This window comes from Varanus komodoensis, unplaced genomic scaffold (genome assembly GCF_004798865.1).
Source record: "Varanus komodoensis strain SLA01 unplaced genomic scaffold, ASM479886v1 scaffold4, whole genome shotgun sequence".
Lineage (NCBI taxonomy): Eukaryota > Metazoa > Chordata > Lepidosauria > Squamata > Varanidae > Varanus > Varanus komodoensis.
The window spans coordinates 14,982,847-15,005,610 of record NW_025335941.1 but is presented as its reverse complement, the minus strand read 5'-3'; the positions used below and the strand labels follow the sequence as shown (position 1 = coordinate 15,005,610).

At 41.5% G+C, this 22,764-nt stretch overlaps 2 protein-coding genes across 5 annotated transcripts in view; both read left to right on the top strand.

Moving 5' to 3' along the window:
- Positions 1–4,811, top strand: part of IL10RB (interleukin 10 receptor subunit beta) — a 17,477-nt gene extending 12,666 nt beyond the window's left edge. For 2 of the 3 annotated variants that reach the window (XM_044442520.1, XM_044442519.1), the window contains exons 6-7: positions 794–936; positions 1,979–3,064. In XM_044442520.1, coding sequence (XP_044298455.1) covers positions 794–936; positions 1,979–2,200 — 365 coding nt within the window. In that variant the 3' untranslated portion in view covers positions 2,201–3,064. Of the gene's footprint in view, positions 1–793; positions 937–1,978; positions 3,065–4,468 lie in introns of those variants that run through there. The other variant, XR_006415920.1, reaches the window with a different exon arrangement.
- A 5,205-nt stretch (positions 4,812–10,016) lies between these two features.
- The window catches only part of IFNAR1 (interferon alpha and beta receptor subunit 1), a 28,892-nt gene continuing 16,144 nt past the window's right edge, over positions 10,017–22,764 (top strand). The window contains exons 1-3 of one of the 2 annotated variants that reach the window (XM_044441956.1): positions 10,017–10,230; positions 12,848–13,041; positions 21,305–21,428. Coding sequence is in view for 1 of the 2 variants with exons in the window: in XM_044441955.1 (XP_044297890.1) it covers positions 10,149–10,230; positions 21,305–21,428 (206 nt within the window). In the remaining variant the exon portion in view is untranslated. The remainder of the gene's footprint in view (positions 10,231–12,847; positions 13,042–21,304; positions 21,429–22,764) is intronic. The other variant, XM_044441955.1, reaches the window with a different exon arrangement.

Sequence of the window (22,764 nt, the reverse complement as noted above, 5' to 3'; positions counted from 1 at the left end):
TAACACATGAATGAGCTAACACTCATAGTTTTTGTTATGTCCTGTCAAGTCATCTTCAGCCTAAGGTAACCCTATGAATGAAAGTTCCCCAAGATGTCCTTCCTATCAAGGCTGTGGCTTCCCTTAGGGAGTCAATCCATCTCATATTTGGCCTTCACTTTCGTCTTCTGTCTTTGACTTTCCCTAAGATCATTATCTTCTCCAGTGAGTCTTGCCTTCTCATAAGTTTATTTAAATTGCTTCAGGCATGTATGCAAGTTTACATGGATGAGGCCTTTTCTCATAGCCAATGGACTTTGATTTGAAGGCACAATAGAATGCTATAATAAGAAGTGTCTAATGTGGAAGAGAAGACTTCCACCTACCTAGAAATGACTGGCTAATATTGATCTTAAATGGAATGAAAACATGGTCTAGGCTAAGGGTGAGGAACCTTTGGCCCTCCAGATGTTTTGGCCTCCAGCTTACACAAACCTTACTATTGGCTGTCCTGGTGAAAGGTAATAGGAGTTATAGGCCAAAACATCTGGAGGGTCACAAGTTGCCTATTCCCCATCTAGAACTTGAGCTTTGTGGGAGAATGAGACAAGCTTGCAATAAAGCTAATCTTATGTTTATTTCTTTTGTGCACTTAACACAATGTAGTCATAGTTGTACTCAATTATGAAGTATTTTGATTTTAAAACAATAAAATGGGTAGTAGACAATGTAATATGCCTCTTTTTAAATATATGTCCATCACATATTCCCCAGTAAAAAAAAATGACTGAGATTTTTCTCTTTTCCCATATAGGCATAAATCCAGTGCAACTGACGATTCTCCTGCTATCAGTGTTGATATCACTAGCTTTCTGCTGCTTTATTATTTTTCGTGTTTATCGTTGCACCAAATATGCCTTCTTTCCCTCATATTCTTTGCCACAGCATTTCAAGGAGGTTTGTCTTTACATCTTTTGTAAATATAGACCATTCTCTTCTGCTATATAACAGTTACCAAAGAATATGTGATTTATATACAAGCCTTTTACTAAATGTAAGTAAAGCTTAAACAATAGCAATGAGTAATGCTCATAACCAATACAGATCTTGATAAACGTAATGTTACCCAATCTACTTCTGGTGGTCTGAAGATAAATGAAAACATCTAGTGTAAACCTCTGTGGCTTACTTGTTCTATCTAAAATCAGTTTTCACTTTTAAAAGAAGTCATAGAAAAATGGATACAATGTGTCAGAATTACCATTATCTCACCAAATTGTTCTGTGTAAGCACAAATGATTTGGATTATGACACATTGAACACAGTTCATTTGGACTATGTGCCCCCTTTGAAGGCTAATAGAAGAGTGGGATTTAAAGTTAGGATCATTTGTACCCCATGATAATTCTTTTCTATGGATGCTTAATAAATCTCAATAATTGTGCCTTACGAAGGGTCACCATGATGCAGTTTGAGAATTTTCCCATGGTGATAATATCCAATGAATGTGTCTTATAATGCAATTTCTGTGGTTTTAGGGCTAGGGTGGGGGGGACTATGTTGTAGGGTAGGGGGTTTAATGAAAATTGAAATTTTTAGCATTCTAAGGTACAATTAGTTATCCAGTTCAATCTTGCAGTGTTCTGGTACAGCCAAACAACAGAGGATTTGCATGTTTGTGTGCCTTACGAAGGGTCACCATGATGCAGTTTGAGAATTTTCCCATGGTGATAATATCCAATGAATGTGTCTTATAATGCAATTTCTGTGGTTTTAGGGCTAGGGTGGGGGGGACTATGTTGTAGGGTAGGGGGTTTAATGAAAATTGAAATTTTTAGCATTCTAAGGTACAATTAGTTATCCAGTTCAATCTTGCAGTGTTCTGGTACAGCCAAACAACAGAGGATTTGCATGTTTGCTTTACAGTGTCTTTTAAAAGGACCTGGAATTCATAGAAACATAGAGTTACATTTTTATTTATCTGTTTTCTTCCCCACAGTTTTTAAGCAAACCATCTTACAGTTCACAGTTTCTTTCATCCCATTCACAAGGAGAAGATCATGACTACGACAAAATTATTGTACTTTCAGAAGAGTTAAGAGATGGAAATAATGTATCTGAAGAGCAACTGAGCGATACAAAGGACCAGTTTCAAAAATCTCAAGAAAATGCCTCTAGGCCAAAAGTTGTTCCTGACTGTATGCTTTTGGAATACCCCTAAAACTGGAAGGAATAATATACTTCACTCTTAGGTGCTTCTAAAGCACTTTACATTTTGCACATTACAGATATCAAAACTTATCTGTATGAACAGTTATATATTCTACTGTAAGAAACTTGTTTGTACAGTTTTTCTATTTTAAGTGTTTATTTATAAATATACCAAAGCTTTACTTGGAACGACATGCAGACAAAGTAACGAATAAGAAATTTCCATTCAAATGACAGTAAAATGTCAAAGAACATAAGCATATACATAGTCACAAAGTTTGATGCAGAAACAGATATCCATGTAAGCAGACTTCTGTGAAGATATCACTTGTTGGATCAAGAACCATCAGTGTATATTTGAAATGCATTTGGTGCAGATGGTGTATACCTGCACAGCTTTGCCTTCAATGTGATCTGACAGACTTCCCAACAATACATACACAAGGTTGTGCAGAGGTTTATCCAAGCTGGAAAGGCCCACCAGGACCTGGGAAGAGGAAGAACTGAATCTACCTGCTAGTTCTTCTCATCCTGCCACTGAAGAGTAGATTCATGCTATTACTGTTGAATAAATAAGACTTAGCACCTGGGCTGAGATTTCAGCCTGGGGAAACTTAAACAACAGCCTTCTGCTAACTGAACATGTAGCTGAAGTCAATAGGGACTACCTAAGTTACTCATGGCTAATGTGCAATACTATGCATGTTTAGATACCAGGGAAATGTTGGGAGTTGCAGGATTCTTTTCACCCCAACATGCATAGGATTGCTTCCTAAATCTCATTTCAGTAGAACTTCAGCCTTGGAGCAGGGGTCTCAAACTCGCGGCCCGCGGGCCAATTGCCAGGATGGGCGGGGCACAGGGGAGGGGCCCTGCGGCCTTCAAAGCGCCGGCAGCACCGGGCCGGCCGCGGGATGAGCGGCCCACCACCACCACGGTCCGCGGTCAATACTTGATGCGGCCCAGCCTCACCCAGACTCCACTTCCAGCGGCCCCCAGGTAAGTTGAGTTTGAGACCCCTGGTTTAGAGCTTTCAGTTGACCCCAACAAGATAGTTCAAACATTGCATGTGAATCCATCAAGTTCTATTATACTATAAACTACATTTGAGCTGCTGAAATGGAAGCATGGGGGAAATTAGCTACCATGCATTGGCAGCCATTTTCCTTGCTTTATCATCCTAGCAGGCAAAGTTTACAGAGCTCTGCCAGGAGAATTATCTTGAGATCAGGGAGCAGTTGTTCAGATAGCAGGCACAGAAATAGTGCAGGAGTATATTTTTGATTGCAGGCTATCAATAGGTCATAGAGGAGCTGGAAGGATGAATGAACATTTTGTATGAAGGGTATTGTTAAGCAAAAAGCAGCGAAAATACTTCTCAAGTTAAATAACCAAGACTACCATTGGAATGAGGCGAGTCCTTCGTTGATTGCAATAGACGGGGAGAGCCTGCTCTATCAGAATCCCTCCAAAGCACAAACACACAAATCATCTCCTTTTGTACCCTAACTCGGCCGCCATAGGCCTCCCCAATTCCCTCACTGGATGAGGTACTAAGGGGGTACAGTCTTTCCATCCGCCTACTTCATATCCCATCTTATCCCACTACATACATCCTCATACACCACATGTGCATTATAATTAGCCCATTGTCTATTCGAGGTGAGTGAGATAATATTCATCAACCTATTACACCTGCGTGTTCGTAACTACAGGTTCACTAGTTCGCCCCTTTCTGGCTTCACCTTGCCCTATGACCCCCTGTCTCATAAAACTACTGGGAGTATGAGATGGAAGGCAGCCTTTCTTCAACCCAATTTTCTTTTTTCTCCCACATTCCTTGAGACGCTTCATGGCTTGGTTGTTTGTTTCACTGTTTCTCAGTCACTGAGTTACTTCCTTCAGTATTTATGCAATAATTTCAACTGTTTCCGAAGTTTGTTGTGTTTACATTAAAGCTGTCTTTAGTTTTTGACTGATTCACTCTGATGGGTTTTATTACTTATTGTAGACTGAAAGAAGGGTTTTTGAATGAAATCTTAAAATCCACTAAAATCAAGGGAGATTATGTCCTTTACAATGGGATGAAAACTGAGGCTGCTTGATTCTACTTATGTTGATTATAGTGTTTGCATAATTACTTTTGAGAAACCTAGTGTTCCACATAACTTATTGCAGTAATAACAATTGTTTGATTCATAATTCTAGGGAAAACATTTATTTGTTGGAACATATCTAACCATCCTATACCAATGTCACTTCCTGTTTCTCCTTACAGAAGCTTCTCTTGGATCAAAGAAACATCTGTCAGCAGAGGATACAACCCAATTTATTTTTATTTTTTAAATTATTTTTAATAAAGCCAGACATTTTCCTGCCATTGTTTAGTATTGCAAGATAAAGGCAAAATAGAAATTCCTGCACTGTTGAGAAAGTGGAGTGGAAACAAGTTACAAAATGCTTGTTATAGTCAGTCTGAAACAAGTTACAAAATGCTAGTTACTGTAAGTCTAACAATTTGTTGCAGCAACAAGTACCGCATGTTGATGCCATGCTGTTGTTGTAAACCAGCCAGGGAGCTTCAGGTATCGGGCAGCATAGAAATCCATCGAATAACTAAAAAGTGAGCACTTGCAAAATGGAACAATTCAACAGAAGTCCACCATTTGAATTTATGGGAAGATATTGTTGGATACTGCCCTGTGAGTGCAGAAAGCAGTAGATGATGCATGGCTATTGTGGAGTAAGTAATGGAAAACCATTTTTTTAATGCAGAACTGACTAAAAAGTATGTGATCCACATGTATGTGCCCCAGCTTTCATCACAGTGGAAATCCTACTCGTGCTTTTGTTGACATCAAAGTAAGCATTTATCACTAGCATCCATATGTGAGAGATTTCCAGGATCTCATGGTATTTTTTCTGGAAGCAAGAAACAGAAGCAGATGCTAGTATCTTCCTAGAACAGTGCTCATTTCATTTTCTCTAGACTTTCACATTCACTATGAACCATTTGTCTCATTTCTATTTCCTGTGCAGTGTATAGAAATAATTTATGATACAGATTTCACATTACTCACATGTAGCAATTATTTTAAAGTAAACAGCTTTTAAAGTAAAGAGCTTCTGCAGAAAAAATGGGCTTCCTTGAGCAGACACTGAGGGAATTATGTTCTAATGGTACTCCAAAAAGGAATGTTTGTTCTGCCTATAAAATGTACTATATGGGTCTAGCCAAAAGGTCATGAAGGAAGCACAGAAAAAAATACTGTGACGAGGGCAAGCTGACACATGAGCAAGCACCTCTGTTTCTGGATGTCCTGTACTGCATTCCCTTTTCATCAAGCCATTTTGATTTTGAGAAGACCATCATGGGCCAATACTGATAGTTTTAGTTTGGATCAGAGAGCTTTAGTCATTTTCTTACTTGCAGGCAAGCCAAACCCCATTGTGTTGATCCTACTGTTTGCAGGGAAATGTTCTTTGTTGGTTTTGACTTGTTGAGAAGCAAAACATTCCTCTCTTGGATGTGCACTTTAATGTGGTAAAGGAGTTGGAGAGTGCTAGAGAAGCCAAGAGCAGTGCTGCCAGGAGGCCAGGCTTTTTCACTAGGTTGGTCTCCTAGCAGGGTTACCCAAGTGGGGAGCTGTCAAAGGTGAGACACAGGCTAAGATGCATCCACCCTCTTCAGGAATAACAATTATATCAGCAGAAGAGAATGAATAGTGGTATTGGTGATGGGAGTGGAGAAACTCTTGCGAGGCAGCTACTGGGCAGCAGTAGTAGGTGAAGGCAACACTGATGGAGGATCTTGCACAGACGACAGCAGTGACTCTCAAGCTAAGTCAGGAGCTGGGTTTCCCCCTTCATGCATTCAAACCTAGAGACTGCTCCTTGACAAAAGCTCTTCATTCTCAGCATTCATCCAGTAAGCACAATTACCACAGAATGAGTCTCTGAGCATGCACAGAGCAGTTTTTGAACGCAATCCAGGAACTACTGCTGAGAACCCTCCTTTTAAGTAACCCTGGGTATTTTGGAGATGGACAAGCCTCTGATCTGTACACCACCCCATCCTTCCCATCTGAAGGGTCTAAATCTTCCTGACCTTGAAACTTGTGCCATGCACAACTGCCTTTTTCATTCCCAGCACTCTGGTTAGTACTACACAGAAGACAACAATGGTAAACCATTTATGGATATTTTTACCTTGTAAAGCCTATGATGAAAAAATACAATATTTATTTATTTATTTATTTATTAAAACATTTTTATGAAAGAAGAGATAGGGCTAGAAGGTGAAATGCCCAGGTTGGAAGGCATTCAACCAGCTATTAGGGATGTGCAAAGGACAAGTATCAGTAGCTCTGTGACTGAAGACACAACTCGATCAAAGACAATAGGAAGTCTAGTTGCTGACATGTACAGAGGTGAAAAGTAAGTCCAATTTTGCACAATACCTACAACTGGAACACAGAATATGGGAAGTATGAATCAAGGCAAAGGGGAAACCATAAAGCATGAATTGGAATATTTAAACATCACAGTACTTGGTGTGTGAGAGAAAAGTGGGCCTTGTTTTCAAGTCACACAAACACACAGTATTTTACTCTGGAAATTACAAACTCAGAAGAAATAGAGTGTTCTAATATTGAGGCAAATTGTAGCACAAGTAGTAAAGGGTATAATGCAAAATCTGACTGAATCATATCTATCAGAATCTGTAGGAAACCTATCAACATAAACATAATGTAAGACTCTGCTCCAATAGTAAATGCCAAAGAAGAAGAAATCAAAAACTTCTTTGCAAGCACCCAGAAGGAGACTGATAACAGCAAAACAAGACATGCTGATTTTAGGTGTCTAGCATGAAAAAGCAGAAACAAAGCACAATCCAGTGATGTGGGAGAATTTAGCAGGAGATTTGACTTGCAGAATTTTGTGAAGTCAACAATTTGTTTATCACAAATACATACTTCAGTCAACCATTCAAAGGGACCCTGCAGCCAAGAAATTAAAAGAAGACTTGGAAGGGCAGCAAGAAAGGAATTAGAAACATTGATCACACGTTACAGAGTTTCCCCGGATACTAAGACCAAGATCATCCACACTATTCTATTCCTAATCACTACAAATGGACGTGAAATTTGAACAGTGAAGAAAGCTGGCAGAAAGAAAATTGATGCTAGATGAAAACTTTGTGAATATCCTGGACAGAAAAGATGAACAAATGAGACATAGATCAAATCAAGCCAGAAATTTCCCTGGAAGCAAAACATGATAAAACTGAAGGCTGATGAACTTCAGGCATTTATTCATTCATTCAATTTATATCCCACTTTTTTCTTACAACAAACTCAAAGTGGCTTACATCATTCTCCTCCTCTTGCTCTCAGTCTTATCCCCACAACAACAACCCTGTGAGGTAGGTTGGGCTGAGAGCTTGTGACTGGCCCAAAGTCACCTAGTTGGCTCCATGGCTGAGCGGGGACTAGAACCCAGATCACCTGAGTCCCAGTCTCATGCTCTTAACCACTACACCACATTGGCTTCTTATATCATGAGAAGGTAAGACTCACCAGATAAGACAATAATGCTAAGGAAAGTCTAAGGCAGAAGAAAGAGGAGAACACTTAATATGAAATGGATCAATTTCATAAAAGAAGCTGCAGCTTTGAGTTTAAAGGCGCTGAGCAAGGCTGTGAAAGACAGGGCGTTTTGGAGGGCATTCATTCTTAGGGCCACCATAAATTGGAGATGACTTGATGGCATATAACAACAACAGAAGTAAAAATGGCATATTAATAGGGAAAAGAAATCAAATGCAATTCTGGTGCTTGTTCTGAGCAATAGCGATATGGGAGTGGAAGGGTCCTGGAGCACCTCTCAGAAACAAACTACCAAGGCACATAATATAATCCTAACAGGGAAAAACAGCAAAGAGCCACCCACAAGTCAGTTTTTTCACATGTGGTACACCCAAACTGAGAAGTCATATCAGATCTTCCTGTGCCTGTTCCTGACAAAAGATGTTTTAGTGATGATCAGTGCAGAGTATCTGGTTCCGTGACATTGCCAAGTCTCATTTAATCCAGCATCCTGATTCCAACAGTGGTTGAGCAGGCTCTCATGAGATGCCCACATGCACAGATAAATGGAATTACTTCTTCATGCAGTGCATTTTTGCTACAAAATATGGTGAAAGATAGCTTTAAATTTAGATCGTGTGAAACAGAGATTAGCCAGATTAATGGAAGGTAAGGTATTTATGACTATTATGAGCTATCTCATAATATGAGATATCTCATATTATGCTCAACACACACACACACATATGAGCATAGCTATGTGCTATGAGTTATGAGCTATGGCATGAGTTATTAGTTATGAGCACTATACATACTATCTGCAAGATGTGAGGCAGCATAGCTCCAAATACCAGGTATCAGGGAAGATCACAGGGTTAATTCTGAAAAGGCTTGATGTACAATGGGGATATTATTCCAGCCTTATGTTGTATGTCAACTATATGGTCGACGAACTTCAAACGTAGGTGCTCTTTGCTTTTCCATTTTGCCCTGGATGCCTTTTCAGAGAGAAGGGGTTAATAAAGGCATAAATTTGGGAAGGCTTCAGTTCTTAAATATAGTTCTTAACACATCCTGCTGTTTTTTTACACATTCTCTTTACAGCATCTTTTAAAAAAAGATATCCCACGGAACACTTAAGCTCAGATTGCAGCCAAAGCAGATCTAAATTGACCACCTCCACTCTTTAAACCAGTGCTCAGCTGAATGCAGGCACGAGTTGGGCTTCTATTCATTTCCACACATGCATGTGCCCCTCCTATAACTCAGTGTCAAAACCTGAGATTCTTTAGAAGGCTGGAAATGAAGTGTATTTTACTCTAACTTAAAGAGCAATTCTTTGGAAGTTTAAACAAGAAAAACGCGTACAACTCCCAGTGTACTTCAGAAGGTCATGCCGGATTTGACCGCTTTTTAAAAATCTGAACTTTCCTAGGATTGGCCCCTTAGGCTTATAGACTATCAAAATTATTTGCTATAGCGGTTTTTACACCAGCAGGATACGCGTCGCAGTGATCGTTGCCCATAAGAAACGATAGAAAAAGCAGAATATTCGCGGTTCGCCCGTCCCTGCATCCAGAAGAGGAGGAAGGATGAAAGAGAAAGAGGCAAATACTTTTTTGTTCTGACTCAAATCTTTTTAATGTGAGGTTTAATTTTTTAAAAACGTTTAAAAGCAGCAGCCACGAGCTGCAAATACAAATCGATTTCAACGTTATTATCCACGTATTGCGAAGTTGGGACCCTGAGGCTGAATTGTTTCTGCTGTGCAGTCCAGTGTTTTTATTACCATGATTTTATTTCTATGCGCGGGGGTAGACGCTTGAGGGGCTGGCTTAAAATAAATCCAGTGTTTGCACTCCCATAGTGCGAAGGCACGCATAAGAGAGAACGTTATGTGCTTAAGAACATCTAATACACCTCCGCGAAGCCTCCTATTGCATTCGTTCCGCAAACGATTCCTACAGCTGTTTTGGAATTCCACATCTCACATGCGACGCACACTTTGGGTCACAGCAAAGATTGCAGTCCCCTGAAACCTAAAGCCAGGGCCTAATCGAACACAGACTCCTAGCTCTCCGTTTACTCTCATGCAACCGCGGTGCGCTTTTAAATTTCTCTTGCAACTCTTTAAAAAATTGAGATTCCCTCAATAAGCAGGTAGAAAATGGTGCGCCTCTAAACTTTCTATCTCTACGAGCAGGAAACGGGGGCTGAAAAGAATGTCTTCCGCATGCGCTGCACGGGCGCCCCGAGTAGCGTATTTGAAGATAGTGGCGGTGGTATGTTTTTCATGCCCGAGCTCGCGGTCACGTGGTGCAGCTTCCGCGTAAGCGGCGGCATGTAGGAACAGCTGTAGTCGGGCTTGGAATGTCTCCTGGGCTAGCGATGACTGTGGTGCGCGCCTTGCTCGTGGCCGTGGCAGCGCTAGGAACGGTGCGTCCCTCTGCAGGTGAGCGGCGAGGCGCGCACTTTCTCTTTTGGAGTGGGAATAGGGAGGTGGGTCGCCCGCTTGTCACGGGAGCCAAAGCCCCAGTGGGCACCCCGTGTGCCTCTCCTAAGCTGTAGTTTCCGCTGGAAAACTCCGCCCTAGGATAGGCGAAACCATGTAATGAAGGGAAGGTTGCCGTAGAGAGCTTCGGTTATTCGGCGGTATAATTAACAACAACAACAACCAACAACAGAGTAGCACAGAGATTTCAGCTTCGCCACCGCACCAGAGAAGAGAAATAGTCCTTCCCCTACTTTGCACATCATGTTGGAGCGCTTGTGTCTAACTCATAAGACAGGGCTTCCAGAAAGTGACCTCTCTTCACTACACGCTCTTCGTCATGGTGGCTTCACGATAAGCGTGCATTAACAGTACACTTTAGAGCTGAGTTCCAGGAACCCAGGAAGCGTAGCTTTGTACGGAAGTAAAAGAAATGAGCTAAAGCATTCATACATTGTTTGTGAGATGGCTCTCTTGCCTATAGAATTTAATGCCTGAATATCTACTGGCTACAGGGTGAAACTCATCTTTGTTAAGTAGGGGCATGTAGTTGTTGCTTAATACAGTTGATGAATATAAATGTAGTCATGAAGTGCTTGTTCCTATTGATCCTAAATCTTGGTATGAAAGAAGGCACTAATATGGAATCTCTCATCCTCTCCTGTCTTCTACAATGTGATGCCAGGAGAATTTATTATCCTTGGCTGATCTAAAGACCTTCCAGTTGTTTGGATAATAGTAGGTTGCAGTTTCTATTCTATCTACCTATGTATTCAATTATTTAACATTATTTTTAGGGCTGAATGGAATAAAGAACTAGGATTGCTCTATATAGCCTAATCAATGTAAAGAAGTGTTAGTTTCCATATGTTCTGCTTCTCTTGACTTAAACTTGAATTTGACTGAAGAAAAAACTGATGTTTGGGCTATATCAGGCACTGCAGCTTCTTCTTAGGAAAATATTACCTCGCTCTGCTGGGTTGGTGATGTAATGTAGATAATACCTGGTTGAGGCACATGAGGTAGGTGTGCTTACTGGTGGTTTCTTTTTGAATGGAAGTATTTTATTTTAGAAGTATCTTTGATAGTTGGAGACGCCTGCATGCTTTTAAATTATAGTCATGTGATGTGGGGACTAAGGGATGGACCGTGAAGCGAATTCTGAGAGGTCATAAAGAGACCTTTTGCAAGTTAGCAAAGATAAAAGTCTGAAAAATCTGCACAACTTTCTTGCATGGAATAAAAGGGGTGATGAACCAGTGACAGCCTCTCCAGTGTACTGCTTGGGCACTTTGAAGGGCTCCCAGGAGCTATCAACTCAAAGACAATGAAAAGCAATCTTGGGTGGGGTGGGTGTCGAAAATGTGGGAAAGCTGTGGCAAGCACAAAAAGGTTCCTGTTCACGGTGTAACAGGCAGAGGGGATGAGTCCTACATCAGAGTCCCCTGGGATAACTCCAGGAGGGTTGAGGGGAAAGGGGTGGGAGACAGTATGTTCAGTCCGATCATCGAATGAGCACACTAGGGATGGTCTCAAGAACAAGCGATAGCGCTTATCCACAGGGTTGGTTGCCATGATATGTGAATTTGTCCTACATGAATACAAAACAACCAAACTAAACCAAACTATTAAATTACCGTATTTTTTCGTCTATAAGATGCTCCCACGTATAGGACACCCCCCACTTTTCTTACCATCTCCAAGTGAGCAAGCTGCTGCTATGCGCGCGTGCTGCCTCGCCACCTCTCCATGCGCGCACCCGCCTCCCCCCCCGATTGTGCCCGCAATCATGCTAGTCTCCCCCCCAAATGTGCCTGTGCCACGCCAGTCTCCCCCACCCCCGACCACACTCGCTGTTCTCCTCTCGGCCCCCCATGTATAAGACGCCCTTCCATATTTAGGTAAATGTTTTTAAGAAAAAGTACCTTTAAAATACAGTAACATTAATATGAAAAACCTAACCCAAAGCCTCTTCATCAATACTAGTCTTGCTGAATGCTGAATGCTTCAGATGCCTGCCTTAATACTATTCAGGATCTTTGGGAAGGGGTCTTCTTGCTAAACCAGATAGTTCATTGCTGGCTGCCTCTTTTTTTCCATTGGAAGCTAGTAGCACTAAGAGAAATACTTGGTAGTACCATTGGATAGTGCCAAATCTTTGGGTCACTAGTTCTGGTCTTACTTTTAGAGAAAGAGCTTGAAATTCAGTTTGTTTTAAAGATGCTAAATAGGGGTTCCAAGATCCTTAACTTCACAGAGTAAATCCAAAATATTTCTAACTGCAAACCCCACAATGCAATGGTAGGCACTCATGAAACAAACCTGGAGCTAAAGGTTGTGACTCAAGGAAGGCATCTTACAGGAAGCAAGAAATACTGGTATCAGTGAACATTTTTATACCCTCATACGATTGTAATCACACCTAGAGTTTTTCCATGCTGACAACAGGAGATCAAAGCAACCACTTAAAATACTGAGGATCACAGGAACATCGTATATTTTCAGCTGGTTGGGTTCACATGTCACAATATGCAGCCCTGCATAGTTACCATCGCTCTCAATTTTTTACCTCAATCAGGATCTTCATGCTGACTTTCCTCCATCCTGCCATCTCCGCACTCCTCCAAGTGGTAACCCAGGAGACACCATGAGGAGAATTGCAGCTCCTCTCTCTGTGATTGTGAACTGAGTTTATTTTTCCATGGCGTCAAACAGTCTTTGCTGTGTGAACAGGCCTTGAAGCACAGCAGAAAGGATGAGGAAGCTGATCAGGTACCCTCTCCTTCTGCTCCGTAGGGAACTACTGGAGCAGGAAAGGGAGTGACTGATTCATGCTCAGGTGAAAGGCGAAAGAAAGAGCACTGTGAAGAGGAACAGTGCCACTCAGCTGATTCCCATTCATGTCCCCATGTGCATAGCAGACAGAGGCATGTGAAACGGAAAGCAGAGGGCGAATCCACTGAGGCATGTAGCCTCCAACTAGGCACCACTAGCCAGCTGATACTTCTCCCTCCTACAAGCACATGAGGGGTGCTGGAGGAATCAACTGAGCAGTGCTGCCCCTTTCCCACCCACTCAATGGCTCTCTCTGTCTTGTGGCTTGGGAAGAGTGGGTCAGTGGACCACTCTCACCAAGCTCTCTTGCACTCCTGTAAACTACCTTATTTTTCGCTCTATAAGACACACCTGACCATAAGACGCACCTAGTTTTTAGAGGAGGAAAACAAGGAAAAAAATATTCGGAATCAAATGGTTTACTAAACTATTTCATAAACTATAACAGAATACAGTAATACCGTATTTCAACCTTGTACAGTGAACAGCAGTCAACAGTGGCATTAAGAACCATCATCACTGTCATTAACAAAAGAGAGACTTTAAAGTTTGAGTACTCTTCCAGTTTTCATTGAACCCATAGAACTCATCATCGCTAGAGTCAGAATTTATGAAGCTCTGTTGCTCACAATCACTGACATCACTTTCTTCACTATCTTCATATAAGACACCATCTTTGGTTCCATCCAAAGCATTGCTAATTCCACATTTTTTGAATGACTGTACGATTTCCTCCTTCCCTGAGTGCCATGATGTTTTCACCCATTCACAAACTTGAGTGATAGTGGGCCTCTTCATTCGTCCAGTAGGTGTCAGATCATGATTACCAGCAGCCATCCATTTGTTCCACTCTCCTCGCATAAAGACCTTAAATGGTTTGTTGATGGAAACGTTGAGAGGTTGCAACTGGCTGGTAAGACCTCCAGGAATTACAGCTAGAAGAGTCTTCATTTCTTTAAAGCACTTCTTTGTAGTTTCGCTAATATGTGCTCTAAACTGGTCAAGCACTAATAAGGCAGGTTTTTTCAGAAGCCCTCCAGGACATTTGGACCACACTTTTTCAACCCATACTCTCATTCCATTTTCGTCCATCCATCCTTTCTCATGAACATGTACAACAACTCCTCTTGGAATCACTTCTTTTGGAAATGTTTTCCTTTTGAAAATTAACATGGGTGGCAATTTGGTGCCATCTGCACAGCAAGACAACACAACCGTGTAATGGGTTTTCTCATGTCCAGAGGTTTTCACGGAATCTTATATGCTAGTCTTTTCTGCTTTATCATCCTTGTATGTAGAATGGGAGAGGTTTTCTGCAAGAAGATACAGTGATGAAGGAACTGTCAGTAATGTACCAGAAAGCCTCTGTGCAAAATGGTCAAATGATACGGTATACCGTATTCACTCTGTACAAGGACTATACATGTACAAGGACTATACAGCTGTATAGTAATATATGGTATGACATTTCCCAGTGACAATCTATTGGCCAGATGATGACACACAGAACATTACACATGACATTTATTACTGTACTCAGCAGACACATTTTATCTAGAATAATATGCCGTTACTATCTGCGCTGCTGAATCTCAAAATATTTGCAGTCAGTAGTGGAATTATTGAAGGAATCCACAATCTACACCAGTTATACAAGAGCTGCTGCAGACAATTCAACAGCAAATCTAAAAAAGCCAGTAATGTCCATGCTGCCTTACTAGTAAATAATAGAAAAAAACTTCTGACAAAAAATGAGATATTGTACGGTAAATCAAACACACAGCGGACTAAGTAGTCTTTGAAGAATAAACTTCATACACAAAGGTAATGCTGTTCAAATATCCACTGATCCTAAAAAAAAAATGTGTCTACTCAACTAACGGATATTGGTCCTTCTGTTAACTTAATAAAGCAGGCACCGTTCTGATCCATGGAAAGCTCCTTGATAATCACAGGCACATTCCCCATCACTTCCCCATGGGCTTCATTAAAGACTTGAAAACACCCACCGACCTGTGGGTGGTGGGCGTGGGCAGTCCATCCCAGTCCATCTCTCCGTGGCGACCTGGCTGGCGGGTTAAAGCCCGTGGCTCCTCCTCCTCCACACCGCTCCCCCTGAACGGCACAGCTCTCACGTGCGCCGGAGGGGGGGTGGAGCAGGGCGCGCCGAGCGCGTGCCAGCCAGGTAGTGCAGGCGGGCCGGCAGTGTCCTGGCGGTGGTCTTCCGGGCAGCAGCGGCAGCAGGTCTTTCTGGGCAGTGGGGGTGGGCAGTCCGTCTCTCCGTGGCAGCTGGCGGGTTAAAGCCTGCGGCTCCTGCTCCTCCACACCCCTCCCCCTGAGCGGCACAGCTCTCACGTGCGTCAGATGGGGGGGGGCGGAGCAGGGCGCATCAAGCGTGTGCCGGCCAGGTGGTGCAGGCGGGCCGGCAGCATCCCGGCGGTGGTGGCGGCAGCAACAGGTCTTCCCGGGCGGTGGGGGTGGGCAGTCCGTCTCTCTGTGGCGGCGGGCGGGTTAAAGCCCACGGCTCCTGCTCCACACCCCTCCCCGTGAGCGGCACAGCTCTCACATGTGCCGGGGGGGGGGGGCAGAGCAGGGCGCACCGAGCACATGCCAGCCAGGTGGTGCCAGGTGGTGCAGGCGGGCCGGCAGCGTCCCGGAGGTGCTATTGCATGTCCTGGACATCGGGCATACCATGCTGCACATCTGACAGATTTACTGCACACACACATTCGCTCTATAAGACGCACAGACATTTCCCCTTACTTTTGAGGGGGAAAAAGTGTGCCTTATAGAGCAAAAATATGGTACCCAGAGAGCTTCAGCTATGGAGTAGTATAGAAATGGAATGTGGTGGTGGTGGTGGAGGAGGAGGAGGACGACGACTATGACTTATGATGAGCTCTGTTTTCCAGGCTCAGACAATGCAGCAAGCCACTGTGGTACCAAGAAACTATGGAACAGACTGTTGCTTTTGTTTGTGGTTTCTAAAAACACAGCAAAGCATGTTGAAATACCACAGTGGGGTTCAGATGATATTGCAATCCAACAATGGTAAAATAACATTGTAGTCCGACAATCATGCTAGCAAAGTTACGCTCAAAATCCTACAAACTAGGCTCCAGCAGTATGTGGACCAAGAACTACCAGAAGTACAGGCAGGATTTCAAAGAGGGAGAGGAACTAGAGATCAAATTGCCAACATACACTGGATCATGGAGAAAGCTAGGGAGTTCCAGAAAAACATCTACTTCTGCTTTATTGACTATGCTAAAGCCTTTGATTGTGTGGATCACAACAAATTGTGGCTAGTTCTTAAAGAGATGGGAGTACCAGACCATCTTATTTGTCTCTTGAGAAACCTATACACAGGTCAAGAAGCAACAGTGAGAACTGGACACAGAACCACTGATTGGTTCAAAATAGAGAAAGGAGTTTGGCAAGGCTGTATACTGTCGCCCTGCCTATTTAACTTATATGCAGAGCACATCATGAGAAATGTGGGGCTAGATAAATCTCCAGTTGGAATTAAGATTTCTGGGAGAAATATCAACAACCTCAGATATGCAGAAGATACCACTCTAATGGCAGAAAAAGAAGAGGAACTAAAGAGCCTCTTGATGCGGGTGAAGGAGGAGAGTGCAAAAGTTGGCTTAAAACTCAACATTAAGAAAACTAAGATCATGGCATCCAGTCCTCTCATTTCTTGGCAAATAGATGGGGAAGAAATGGAGGTAGTGACAGATTTTATTTTCCTGGGCTCCAAGATCACCACAGACAGGGACTGCAGCCAAGAAATTAAAAGATGCTTGCTCCTGGGGAGGAAAGCTATGGCAATCTAGACAGCATACTAAAAAGCAGAGTCATCACCCTGCCAACAAAAGTGCGTATAGTCAAGGCTATGGTTTTCCCAGTTGCAAGGTATGGCTGTGAACGCTGGACCATAAGGAAGGCTGAGCGCCAAAGGATTGAGGCCTTTGAATTGTGGTGCTGGAGGAGACTCCTGCGAGTCCCTTGGACCAGAAGGCGATCAAACCAGTCAGTCCTAGAGGAGATCAACCCTGACTGCTCTGTAGAAGGCCAGATACTGAAGATGAAACTCAACTACTTTGGCCACCTAATGAGAAGGAAGGACTCCCTGGAGAAGAGCCTAATGCTGGGAACAATAGATGGCAAAAGAAGAAGGGGACAGCAGAGGATGAGGTGGCTAGATGGAGTCACTGAAGCAGTTGGTGTGAGCTTGTGGACTCCAGGGGATGGTGGAGGACAGGAAGGCCTGGAGGAATGTTGTCCATGGGGTCGCGATGGGTTGGACGTGACTTCCCGACTAACAACAACAGTCTGACAATGGTAAAATAACATTGTACCTTGTCATGTCATGTGAACCTACTCATTGCCTTGGTTAGAAATTGATTCACCTAAGAATTTTCCCTTGCTTCCATTTAGCCTTCAGTTAAATTATTTGGTTATTTTGGGGGGTTACAGAGCTGTTAGTGGTATTACCTGTTTTGACAAAAAATAACTTTAAATCCTGCTTAAATTTGTTTTTGAGGTGTTATTTTAATTTTTTAAAATCTTCCTCTGTAGTGTAGCTTTCTTTATAGTTATTGAGTGACTTACTCTGTTCCATAGTTGAATCAAGTTGGCATCTTTAGAGTCAGAAGTCCCTTAAAATGTTGCAGTATAATATGGAAGATATGAATGCTCTTATATTTAGGAGGTGTTCATTTAGTGTGTGAAAGTGATCTCTTCCCTTCCAGCTTGACTTACAGTGCAGTCCTTTACATAATCTACTCAGAAGTAAACTCCCTGAAGTCAATGGGACACTCCAAGTTAGGTGAGAGTATAGCATTGCATATTTAAAAGTAGAAGACTCTGGGAGCTGTTTGAACATAATAACTTGAACATTTTTGTATGCTTGGATATTGGGGTGTTTCAGAAGTTTCAAATGGGACTGTTTTGAGCCAAGTGTCCTCCCTTTGCACATTCAAAACAACAGACTTTTCTTGCAAAATGTTCTTTATTGAACAAAGCATTTTCCAGAAACAGAAACTAACCATCTCTGGGCATGCGCAGACCGTTAGTTAAACCCAATCTAGTATTTACTTCTAGAAACTCCCTTTGTGAGTATGTTTGGGCCCCATCCTTTCAAGAGGGATTTTTTGGAAATGAGCACACCACCTCTGCATGCTGATCTCTAATGGGGCCGCCTTCTTCTGCCAATGTCATATCAAGGATCAAGAGCTATAAGTGCCTTCTTTGTCTCTGTTCCTAGCCTTCTCCCAATAGCTGTACATCTTGGGTATTCTCTGAGTCTGACTGAGCACCTGGGAGTCTGGCCTTGAGATAAGCTTCTCGCATCTCAACACCTGGAGTTGGCCCACATTCCAAAGCCGCCTCCTGCTCCTTTTCCTCTGTCCCAGGCAGAAAGCCTTGCGAATGTACACGAAGAGCAAGTGTCTTTCTCACTCCCAACAGGGATGAACTTTATTCAACAAGGGTTTCATAAATGAAGTTGATGAGGTTCCATTGATCAGCTTTTCCCTTACAATGTTTTGAACTATAACACCCAGCACTTCTGATCTTCTCCATGCTGAATGGGGCTGATAGGACCAAAACATCTGAAAGACACCAGACTGGAGAAGGCTGCATGTATGCCTGGTCAGTGGCTTCTATGGACAACTTTGGGATGGACAACTTAGGTCACTTGTATGTCTGTGTCCCCTCAACAACCTTCTGCAACTGGAGTCTGAAAATACTACAAGACAACAACTGCAGCAGCAAAAAGTTCAGAGACTTATTGCTGATTTCAGCAGCAGAACACTGTAGAGCACTGCACAGGCCAAATGTAACTAGGAAATAAGCTAAATTTGGCCACTGTAGCGTTCCGTAGTGGTTTGTCTCTAATTTTCAGCATAAATCACTCATTCTTTGCTACTACCACTGTGAAATTCAGGAACATAGCAGGGATAGGTAGGGGCCTCACCAGGGACATCGGGGTCAGCATTTTCCCTACTTCTCATTATTTAAATCACCCAAAGTCTTATTTTCTTTTTTGATTTGGTAAGAAAAACACCTGGTTTCCCTGAACAAGCACATTTTTTTAAATGCCTGCAACAGTGAGGTTGTGTATTAGCTTGTTTTCTTACTTTTAGTGATACCATAGTAATAACAAAAAGCTACTTTTTACTTTTGTTGATTAGTTGGATCTTAGGTTTGTTTATTCATCAGTAAGTCCCACTGAACTCAATGGAACTTGCTCACAAATAAGTGTACACAGGACTACAACATTAAAGGGACTTTTATCAAATAATAATTGTTCAATGCTGCATAATTACATTTCTGCATGAGGCACAATCTACTCCATAATCCTGTTCCTAATGGAGCTATGCTTATTAAAAAAAATCTTCACATTGCATAATTTTAAACAAATTAGCCCTGAAGTAAATTAATCTTGACATGGGCCTACTTAAAAATAATGATATTTTTTCCAGGGAAAAACAGTAGAAATGCAGTGTTTTGCCATGGGACAGTAAGCACATCACGTATTGAAGAAACATAAATCTGAAATGCTAAGATGATATTGCTAAGAGTGTGTTTTAGAACTAGAAAAATGGTTTCTGTCAGATCAGTTTGATGAAGTCTAATCAAACTTTGACTTGACAAACATATGGTAAAAATACCAAACGAACACAGAAGCTACGGAAACCTGCATGTTTCATTTCCCATTTCACAAATGGTTAAGATCTGCATACTCTGCATTTTCGATCTGTTTCCTGTTTGCTGTCATGTTGAATACTTTGTTAAGGAGTCAAAAAAAAAGGGGGGGGTCAAATACAACATCCTTGTAATTGCATATTTTAGAGCATTAACACCACTGCTTTCTGGGCATACAGTTTGCATATATCTGTATCAAATCCACTCAGTGTTTTCTAAAAGCATTTCTCCCCTCTGCCACGTTTTATTTGCTTAAATGCAAAGTATGTCGATATTATTATAACTTTGCTCTCCAACAGCTTTCCTGTTATGATTTTCATTCTTCTGTATAGACTATTGCTATTCCTGTTATCCTTCTACTAAATTTCATCCCACTCCTATAATGTAATATACAAATTTAGTATGCTTGGTTCTCACATGGTTAACTCAGCCCATGGCCATGGATTTAGATAACGCATGGGATTGTAAATATTCAGGCAAACTGTTGTTTGTTTTCTCAATCCCTCGGTTGATTCCTTCCTCCTTTGGAGTACAGTCCACGAAAACTGTGAATGACACTTGTGTATTTTATGGTTTTTCATTGTTTCAGGGAGATCTCAGCAGTGGTCTATTTTCCTGTTCCATTGCAAAAAGTCTTGAACTTGTAATCCAATACTTCTAGTTTTGAATTAAATACCTACATTGTTATCTTTTCTGTGTCAGGATAAAATTGCCCTCATGTTCCCAGCCATGTAATGGCATATATCTAATCATATATCTAATCATATATATCTACAGTAGGCCTTGTTTGTAATGGAAAAGTTTTAACTGTTAAACTGTTTTATATTTTTGTATATTGGAATTTTTAGTTGTTTTTAATTTGCACATTGGAGTTTTATTGCACTTGCACTTGTATTTTTATTTTATCTTTTGTATTTGAATGTTGTGAACCACTCAGAGAGCTTTGGCTATTGGACAGTATAGAAATGAAATACATACAAGCATGTATACATCTTAAGATGTTAAGGAAAAATAGTTAAGGAGAATAGTTAATACAGAGTCATTGGAGCAACAAAGAACTATATTTATTAAATTATTTCAACCCATCTTTGAAAAGACTTTGCCAAAACGTCTGGCAATAATATGAGTACCACAACAACCATCATCCAGTATTTCCGAATTAAAATTTTATTCTATGTCTGAACACTCAAAAGGAGAGGTATAAAGATGACACAGCTATACTTCTTATTTGTGGTTCTCTTGTGACTAAAACTTGGCTTGGGTTCTGTACCTCATGATAATTAATCTTCATACATGAAAAACACAGAGGTATGCTTGTTCAACTTGTCATTTTGCTTAGAAAGAGCTGTTTCTTCCAAGAAGCGAAGGAATGCAACTGAGGTTGGGTGACCTTTCTGAATCAATTAAAGTATAATCAGTGATGAACCTTGTATGTCATAGAGAACGTTACATGCATAACACTTTCTGTTCTTCAAAATATCTATAGGTTTAATATGTCTGCCACAACCAAGGAACCTTTCGATTGAGGTTATTAACATAAACATCACTCTGAAATGGGAGTGGGATAATCCATGTAACCTCAGCGTGACCTTCTCAGTTCAGATACAAAGGTGAGTTTCCCAGTTACGTTGACATGCAACACAACTTTTTAAATTCAAAAGCTTGGTATGCTGCATTTTAGGATAAACACTCCCAAGGCAGCGTACAAGAAGGCTTAAAATCATGTAACATAATAAAAGGATATTAAGGTCAATAATTATTTATAATGATAAAACCAAAATTGGAACCCTATAGCACAATATGTGCAACTACCCAAGTAGACCCATACCTTGGTTATAGGCCAAAGTAAACAAGGGAATTTTTGAGGGGCCTGCTTGATGACCTGCAGTGAGAGGGTCTGGCAGACATCAGTTGCAACAGAGTTCCACAAGTGGGGGAACCACTGAAGAGCCTAATTGCTCTTGCAGGTGGGCACCCAAGTAGAGCCTTTAACGGTGATCTTGGAAAGTGGGCAGGTTGGAATGGGAAACGGTGGTCCTTCAGGTGACCTGGACTGAAACCCTTTAGGGGATTTTGAAACATTGCTGGATGTCTGGTTCAGTATGTGAGTTTGATCCAAATTTCTGTGTTAAAAGGAAATATTTGCAAGATTTTGAATACTGAAACTTAAATGTAAATAATAGACTATATGGAACTTGTGACAAATTGTTGGAAGTGATAATATAGTTTTTATTCTACAGTTAGGATGAGTTAGGAATTTACCAAAAGGTAACAATGAACTTGGGTTAGCAGTCACCAAATAGCTGCTCATATATTGAAAGATTCAGATGCATTTCTCTTATGACTCATATGTAGAAAGAATGTATGGTGGCGAAAGTAGAATTAAGTTACAAGCCAGACAAGGTGCATTCATTGCACCACTTGTACAGTTTGTATGCGCATACAAATTTTACATGTTTAAGCACTTTATATATAGTTGGAGACTACTTTGATTTTACAGACAAAAGATAGAGTGAATGTGTTTCAGTTAGGGGCGGAGTCTCATTCCACCCACACTGATTCATTTCATGAATCTAACTTTGCGCAACATGACAGTCCACCCTGGGAATAAACCACAGTGGATTCATTGCCTGTTGGTCACACTGTGGCAGAACAATCAGATCCACAAGGAGCTGTTCATCGTTTTTCTCCCCTTCGTTCTTCCTCAGACCTCTCTTGAGTATCTCAGAGGATGTCATGGCAGGGCTGACTTTTTTCCACCTCCCTGCCTCAGTTGCAAGCTGTTTTTGGCTTTTTATAGCTTTTCTTTCCCTAAAGATTGTAAAGAGCAGTTTGACAGCCAGTTTTCATGATCTCCATTTTGATGGCCACTAACTGCCCTTTCAAAGTGTTTGAATACCACCTGGTAGGGCTTGTGAGTGATGATCAAATATTTTAGAAAATACA